The sequence below is a fragment of the Sinohyriopsis cumingii genome, chromosome 6, assembly GCF_028554795.1.
Source record: "Sinohyriopsis cumingii isolate HCF-2022 chromosome 6, ASM2855479v2, whole genome shotgun sequence".
NCBI lineage: Eukaryota > Metazoa > Mollusca > Bivalvia > Unionida > Unionidae > Sinohyriopsis > Sinohyriopsis cumingii.
The window spans coordinates 145,290,672-145,300,030 of record NC_142966.1 but is presented as its reverse complement, the minus strand read 5'-3'; the positions used below and the strand labels follow the sequence as shown (position 1 = coordinate 145,300,030).

The window sequence follows — 9,359 nt, the reverse complement described above, 5'->3', positions numbered from 1 at the left end:
GGTGATGACACCTTACCTGGGAAGAATTCGAGCATTGTTCCGACTCCAATATTCTTAGTAATCAGTTAATCCACTGTCTTGATTTATGAGATTAGTGAACTGGTTAAACAAAGAGAAGAACCATTGCAAAAAATTATCAACCAATATATGTCATATATGAAGTAAATCACTTGATTATTAAGTCCCTTTTTTTGGTGTCCACGTACAAACTACAAATACAAACCAACACCAACATTTGTGCTTTTATTTTCTTTCTTTAGTTTGGACTCCATCCAGAATGCAAAACCTTCATCATCATATAGTCATCATCACAGTCATCTACATACCAAACAGACCCTCTTCTCTCAATCCATGAAGGAGGAGTTAAGCAAGAGCCCAATTTACTTTTCATCTCTCCTCACCAAACCACCCAATGGCTGCATCTAGGATCTGAAACCTATTTTGTCATCTGACTCATCCACACACACAATATGAGATAAGATTTTATTTCAACTGGTGAAACAAAATATAGTTTACAATGAAAACTGAATAACGATGTACAAACACGTATAACTGGTCACAAAATATCTCTAAACATGCAGACATAAACACAACTAAAGAAACAAGTTAATAATCTAATCTCAATTAGCTTCCATATTTGTGAAGCAATTTTATGAGAATGTCTTGCATCAAATTTCTGTAAAGTGGTTTTTGAAAAATCATTTAAATGATTTTCTATTTGTAGGAAACATATATTTGATATCAGATTTGAAATGAACCATGTGTATGGAATTTAAAGAATCTCAATCTATAGATTTTTCTGTCAAACTTGGTCCAATTGTTTTGAGCTGTTTGTGACAGGTCTTTTTAAAGGTTTCTCTCTTTCTAGTAATGTTGGCCATATTGGATGATGGTCTGAACAAAACTGAAAGGCCTTGATGCCAGTATACTTCCTGTAAATTTATCTACAAGCTGGTGAAGTGATTTTTGAGAAGATTTATATAGCAACTGTGAATGAATGACATACAACCGGTGACACATGACAAATAAAGGACTTCAGCATCAGCTCACTTGGCCTTTAATGGGCCAAGTTAGCTGAAAAATGAGAAATTTGTTCATGAGAAATCATGATTTATTATTATTATTATTATGGATATTTAATTTTCATTGTTAGTTTGACTTTTAATTCATTATATGCTAATGATAATTGTATTTCGTACTTGGTCTTGTCCAAAATCAAGTTTGCTGTGTTCCCAACAAGAGACACTGATGCTACTTTTATTTTGGTAAACAAATGATACATATTTTCTCTATGAACATGGGTTAAGTATTAGGATCATTATCAGCAGAAGTAAACATATATTTAGTTCTGGATCATGGTTACTGGAATTCCCTCATAAAAATAACTAGCCTACCTGATGTTTACCACATTCTATATTATAATTTTTGTAACAATTGTACAAGAATGGAAAATTCCCTTAAGTCATAGTATTTCTAGAAAAAGATAACTGTGACCTAGGTCAAGGAGAGGGATTATTCTTGTTTATCATAAAAAATATTAATGTTTCAATATCTTTAGGCAGAATCAATCTAATTGTTGTGTTTAGTATTTGATTTGGGTGAGACTTAATTATTCAAAATATTATTCCCTACAATTACAAAGTGTTCAATAATATTCTTAGACAGAGACACTTAAATTGGAATTATAGTGGATTCAGACAAGGAGATCCTGGATTATATTACTCTGTGATTCACTAAAAGACTGTTGTCAAATCACATCATCAAAGGCCACTACAGACAAATCAACAACTTCAGTGATATCTTATTTTGAAGACAACTAGAATTTAATTAAAACTTTATTCATTAGGACTGGTGATAGTCTAGAACTATTTGGGCTATTTTGGGATTTAATTTGCAATACATCAATTTCTTTTTAAATTGTCATTTTGTATTCTAGGGAAATAAATTATTTGTTGAGTTTTACAAATGTCATGGTTTTTGCACTTTTCTATTACTTTGTTTAAAACCATGGGATCATAATATTATGAACATATAATTGTACAATTGAAGAGAACTAATTACATTTACAACCATGCTATTCAATATAGAAGTAGCATGCAAACTTTATTTTGAAATATACAATCTGACAGTAATCACATTTACAGTAATTACATTGTCCTGTAAAAATAACCAGATTTATCACGATAAACGATTTACAGTAATTACATTGTCCTTTAAAAACAACCAGATTTATCATGATAAACCATAACGATATTACAGTGAAAGGTGATTAGCACTGAATTCTAACTGAACTTGGTCAATAATCATGTTAAACTTTCTTGACAAGAATCCAATTTAGCTCCAAGATATTTCTTGATAGTCCTTGCATGTGACATTGAAATTTCTGTAATGACCTCAAGTTTTCCTTTATCTGCATCCGTGGAAAGAAGAAATACAAAACTGCTTTTGTGCATTAAGGTTTTGGCTCTAACAGAATATATCTAACTATAACATACATCTGCATACCATAAATGATTAATTACATGCTTACATTACTGTACATAGTAATAATATACATCTTTTATGCAAAGCCTCTTTCACTGGTCAGGAGATGTCATCTTAAGTCTTGAATGCAAGCCAGCTACAACATTTGGTCAAGGCAAAAGATACAGAAAATGTTGTTTTACTGAACCATTTTTCCTCCGTCAGTCGCTCTGAGCATGGCCTACAACTTACTGACCCCCAATTCAAAAAGTGACGTTCCTGTCTTAAATACAAAGCCATTCACAAAGTTTGGTCATGTTTTAATGGGACTTTAGTTACTTTGTGGAAACTTGTCTCCTTTTTGGAATCCCTCTGAGCTTGAATTTGTTTAACCTCAAATTCAATTGGGGTCTTCCTTGGATCAAATGCATGACATCAACAGCTGTTAGTCAACGGATCTAGTAGACAACTTAAGTAGCTTAGTATAAATCATTTTCCTTCTCTCAATCCATGTGATCATGACCTTTGATCATTTGGCTCCAAAATGAATCCCTTGTCTAATGCAAGACTTTCACAAATGCTGTTCAAAGTAAGTGATAAACATCTCCAGATAGCTTGCACAATCCATTTTTCTCAATAAAGTCATTGAAATTCTGACCTACGACTAAAATAAATCAACAAGTTCTCAAATGCAATCTAGTTACAAAGTTTGATAATGGTATCCAGCAAAAAATTCAAGTTATTGAGAAGAAGTAGTGTTTCTTTTTTCAATTCATGTAACCCTGACCTTGGAAGAACAAAATCAGTGCATTTTTCCTTGCCCAAAATGAAAGCTGCTTACAAAGTTTGATAACGGTTGATGATTGAAAACTCTAGTTACTGTGTAGGAATGAAATAGGGAACAGCTAGAGTGATGGATGGAGAACATCATACCATGACACACCCATCTTTTGAATGATGTATACAAATATTTCATGGCAATCCTTGTGAAGTTACCATGTCAATGTATTCACAGACCTCTTTTCACTCAGATTAGGTATGTGATTAGAGATTAGGTATGTGATTAGAGATTAGGTATGTGATTAGAGATTAGGCATGTTATTAGAGCGTAAAATGCTTTCAGAGCCAAGTTATTTGTTGTATGTTTTGAATGTATGTGTTTCTGAATGAAATGAAAATCGTATATTTCTAACTGCACTTGTTCTATCACAATGACTTTAAAAGGTCATGATCTTGAATCATATTTCTGGTTGATATTTACTCTTCTCATTAAAGCTGCAGTGCTAAATGATCTAAATGTTGTAAACCATTTGATCTCACTGTATTGTCCCTAAAGTAGGTCGATTTTTATTTTGTCAGCCATTCATGGTATGCGCTATTGATGGGAGATCTGGTTTTCTTGACATCAAAAACAATCATGTGCTGCTGCGTTAGTCTCAATTTTAGAAAAAATAACAACACATGATGAAGTCTTTGAGCAAAAAGAATCTTGTACCGATTTGCCAACACATGAGTATGCTCAGAAATCCTAGTGTCGATTTTTGATAATCTAGGCAGTCCATTTGGAGTGGATCTGTTCATTTGACATTGCAACTTTATATTGCATCTTCCGATCAGCCTGTACAGTATCAGCAGCTATTAAGATCCAAGAAGAATAAACGGTGTTCCCATTTCTCTTATTCCTGAAGACTGAATTCCTTCAACATCTGTGGCCAAAACAATAGGCATAATTATTCACTTTCTCACTATATCTGCATCTTTCCTTTCTCTTCATTTCTGCTGCCATTTGTAACCTATTTTAAGTCTCTGACTGACTGATTTATTGTTATTTGAATTGTATTTTCACATAAAGAAACTCTATTCTATGTACCAGCCAATCAATCTGGTGCTTAAGTTCTTTTCTTTCTACATATGATGATATTTTCAAAATTTTGTTTTCTGGAATTTCAATATAATTTGCAATACAGACTTTTCAATAAAACTCTGTAATAATTCCACACATACTGAAATGGTTGAGATCTCTTTTTGTGAATTGTTTCATGTTCATTCCTCAAAGATTCATCACTGCTTTTTCTGCTGCCATGAAACAACTGCCATCTTCCATGGCCAATACTGCAGCACCATTATCTGCACTCCTCAACAGGGATCCTAATATAAAACTACTTTCCTTGTTAAGTCATCAGCTCTGAAATGACAAATAAGAGTTTGTACAATTTAAAGGGAATTAACAAATTGATGCCAGAAAAAGTGAACTCTAATTCTTTCCATTGCAGGGAAATCACAATTATGACAATATTCCTTTCCATCTCAGCTGCTGCAGTGCTTTGGAAAGCAAATGTGAGCAGAATCTAGTGGGCAGGTAAAATATCTTAACCATTGTTAACAATCTCTTACTTCAAGAGGTGAGTGATTGTGCAACAAAATACATACCATTTATACACTTAAGTCTGGTTTGACTGGTAACTGCACAGAACGACTTCCGTCACTGCACAAAGCATTGGAAGATCTGGGTCACTGCAGTTTGTCAGTAGTAATTAGTAGAGAACACAACACGGACCCTGATCTCCTGGTGCATTATATGAAGGCAGACAATGATCTCAGATGTTCTGCAGTTGGACTGGACTTGTACATGAGTACATATGGTACTTAGCATTCAAGATATGGAGCTTAAGTCTGTATTGGGTTTAGTAGCACAACAGCACAATCACAGCTATACAGTACCAAGTAAGTTTAGGCATCCACAAAATGCCATACATAACATATACAGGCAAAAGAGGGTGAAATCATTCAAATACAAAGTTTTTATTTCTATACAAAACTCTTTAAAAAAACATCCAAGACCTTCTAAGCATGAACATAAGTGGATGTATCCCATGTGAAAAAGGCTGCCTCCATTAGTCACCACTTACAACATGCAAGATAACACACTGGACCTATTTTACATTCTGAAGCCTGCAAAGGGATTAATATATCGAGTAAATTATCTCAATATATGGAAAAAATTGTCTCAATACACTACTATTTCGGTCAAAATTGGCACAGTGTTTTTAAGTGGATCAAAAAGAGTAAAAAAAATTAGTTGAATATATTGAAATAGACCAATGTTGGTAAGATTTATCAAAGACAAGTATATTACCCAGAGGATGGGTCCATAACTTCCCCCTCCTCCAGTTTCAGCATCCTCTCTGTGATATCATCTAACTGTCGCCCCAACTCACTCTGGAGATCTGCTGAAATGTGAATACAAAAACGGTTGAGGAGTCCTGCCCAGTTATGGGGAAATCTCAAAAAGATCAATCGCTTATATCGCTAGTAATACTGAATAAACTGACTGGTCCTTCCATAGAGTTTTTCCTTTTGCTGTGAATATCAATAAAATATTGTGAGCCAGCAGGACTTGTAGTTTTTCATGTTCCTATACTAATTAAACTTAAAATTCCAAGTCTTTTCTGTGGCCCAGGTGGCTGAGTGGTCTAAGGCACTCGCATTTACAGCTCAGTGACATCTTGCCTCTGTTTGAGGTGGTTCTAGTCTCAGCTCCACCAACATGAGTATGTGAGAACACTTGCCATCAGCTTCCTGCGTGTTGATGGTTCATCCCGAGTTCTTAATCAACTAAACATACTGGTGACCATTATAGTGTAACATGTGCTGAAAAATGGCATTAAACTAAAACAACCATAAACCACATCAAAGTCTTTTCTGTTTATTCCTGGGTAAAGTTGATTTTTTTCCCCTTTAAGGTTCACTTATGACACTTTCTAAACAGAATCAACAACATTATGGCAAAGAAAATGTGCAATTTTGAAATAAAAATAACTTTTTAATTTTTATAATATCTTGTAAATTCAAGTTTCTTCCTGAATTACATGTTTGATCAAACACCAAAACACATGCTGTATCATCAGAAATAGGTACATGACCATGCATATACATCATCGGCATTATACATGATCAATATGGTACCTTCAGTTACTTTGCTTAAACTTGCATACTGACTCGGGGCCTGAAAATTACCGTGGTCCAAGGTACATGATCGATTATTACAGCAGCAGACCAGTCATATTTGTAAGCAGCACTAGCCCATTAGACCTTTAATATTTCTTATTTGTTCCCATAAACTGAAGAAAATATGCTTTATAGTTCTTGAAACATCTGAAAGAGTGGCTATAGTGCACAAAAGTACAAGTGGTAGATGATTGATAGTGAGCGACTGCTTGTGTACAATTTAGCATGCAATCTGCTGATCACCATTCTAACTTTAATCATTGTCAATCAAAATGTTTGTTGGTTTTTTAGCATAGTTAAAACTAAGCATCAAAAGTATTGGATTATCGAATGCTCGAATCATGATACGAGTTTAATAATAGGCAAGAATCAACCACAGGGAATTCATCTACTACATGACATGATGACTGCATGGATTTAAATGTCCAAAGTCCAAAAAGAATGGAAATTATAATAAAAATAAATGTTATTGGACTTTACAGTGAGAAAGGGTTGGCCATGGGTTGAGTATGATGGCAAAGAGGTTGTTTATATTGTGTTCAGCATGTACAGAATACCCAGAGTCAGTCAACTGATCAAGTGCCTCATTCAATGGCATATCCAATTTTATAACTGATCCATTGACAGCAAATGAAATAAGCAAAAAGAGGTTACTGACAGTATATAAACATACCCCTGTCAATCATCAAGACATTCATTCCTTAAGTATTCACAAAGCTGAGTGCACAAGTTATTCATCATGTCAGAGGGACCAGAACATGTTGATTTCTGTCCTGATGAGACCACTTCACATGGACTGATTTTTCTGACAATGCATGGCATTTTGTACATATTGTACACTCTGGGGGCATGGCATTGGATACATACTGTACACTCTGGGGGCCATGGCATTTGACACGTACTGTACACACAGGAGGCTATGGCATTCAACACTACATTCTGGAGGCAATGGCATTCAACACATACTGTACACTCTGGGGGCCATGGCATTCAACACATATTGTACAATGGGGCCATGGCATTCAACACATATTGTACAATGGGGCCATGACATTCAAAACATACTGCACACTCTGGGGGCAATGTCATTCAAAACATACTGTACACTCTGGAAGCCATGACATTCAACACATACAGTACAATGGGGGGGGGGGCATGGCATTCAACACATACTGTATACTCTGGGGACCATGACATTCAATACATACTGTACAATCTGGGGGGAATGGCATTCAGCACATACTGTATACTCTCGGGGTCATGACATTCAACACACACTGTACAATCTAGGGGGCATGTCACTTAACACATACTGTATACTCTGTGGGACATGACATGCAACACATACTGTACAATCTGGGAGGCATGGCATTCAACACATACTGTATTCTCTTGGGAGGGGCATGGCATTCAATACATCCTGAACACTCTGGGGCCATGGCATTTGACACATACTGTACACCCTGGGGGCCATGTCATTCAACACATACTGTACACTTTGGAGGCCATGACTTTCAACACATACTGTACAATCTGGAGGCCATGCATTCAACACATACTGTACAATCTGGGGGGCATGGCATTCAACACATACTGTATACTCGGTGGGGGGGGGCATGGCATTCAATACATACTGAACACTCTGGTGCCATGGCATTTGAAACATACTGTACACTCTGGGGGCCATGGCATTCAACACATACTGTACACTCTGGAGGTCATAGTGTTCAACACATACTGTACAAACTGGTGGCCAAGGCAAAGTTTATCTGAAGTTGAACAATCTTGACTTTTTTAAAACCTCATTTAGATATTTTGACAGAAAAATTGTTAAAATGTCTACAGTGGGGTGTAAAGAGGTCAAAGGAAACTCAGACTGTCTGAATTGTTACTTTTGGTGCTTCTGACTGCATACAGGCTGACTGTTAATGTTATGGTTAATAAAGTTTTTCTATGATTTAATATGCAATAATGTAGTTGTCTGTATTGTGAATTTGCATTAATTTAGTTAATTTTTTGTCTTTTATTATGGTAGTGGATTGTAGTAAATATCTGCATGTCAGACTTAGTGGTTCAACCAGTCCTTGGCTAATGCCGAGCTAATGATCCTGGACCAGTGAGACAAAAGTGAAACTTTCAGGCCCTTTGTCTGGGAATAAGAAAAACAACAATGAATGAATAATTAAGTTGCTTCTGTTTCTTATCAACTTTTTTAATTCAAAAGAAATAAGAATGCATTCATCTAAAGATTATAGATGTAAACATTTTAGTCTTGGCTTTCATTGTTGATGAAAAGGTGACATTTCTGCCAATATTTATACACATTCTACAATATGGTAATAGTCTCTTGATAATATTTAAAGCATAAACAATAAAGAATGAAGAATGGGGGGCATTGATTTGCAAATCATGATGAAGTATCATATAATAATGAATTGTAAATCATCAGGTACCAAGAAAATGCTGGGAGATATAACTTTGTTCTGGTAATTTTACAAGTTGAATTTTTTATATATAAGTGATCTAAAAAAGGCATGAAAGCCTTTTGGCAATTTGTTGTGTAAAATGTCTATATAATCAACATCAAGAAATATTATATATGTAAATAGACACTTTAAAAGCAAAACAGTGACATCTCAAAAAAGTTTAGTTTGTTTATATCATTTTGCAGCATCTTTTATACCCCTTAGGTAAGCACCTAACATGGCATGAAAATGCAAGAAGCAAAATAACAGCTCAGATGTTGTTATTTTCCCTTTTCTGTGCTTATTTTTCCACAATTTTTATCTAATTGTAATACACACAGTGTTCCAGATAAGGTGCATATCAGCATAAATTAATACTAATACAAATTCAAATGCACTAACATTTTTAATAAATATATGTAC

At 34.9% G+C, this 9,359-nt stretch overlaps 1 protein-coding gene across 2 annotated transcripts in view; it reads right to left on the bottom strand.

Moving 5' to 3' along the window:
- Positions 1-469: 469 nt before the first annotated feature.
- The window catches only part of LOC149798200 (transcription initiation factor TFIID subunit 7-like), a 42,420-nt gene continuing 33,530 nt past the window's right edge, over positions 470-9,359 (bottom strand). Inside the window, exons 8-9 of one of the 2 annotated variants that reach the window (XM_089963284.1) lie at positions 5,600-5,693; positions 470-4,648 (exon numbers count right to left, since the gene is read on the bottom strand). In XM_089963284.1, coding sequence (XP_089819410.1) covers positions 4,612-4,648; positions 5,600-5,693 — 131 coding nt within the window. In that variant the 3' untranslated portion in view covers positions 470-4,611. The remainder of the gene's footprint in view (positions 4,649-5,599; positions 5,694-9,359) is intronic. The other variant, XM_089963285.1, reaches the window with a different exon arrangement.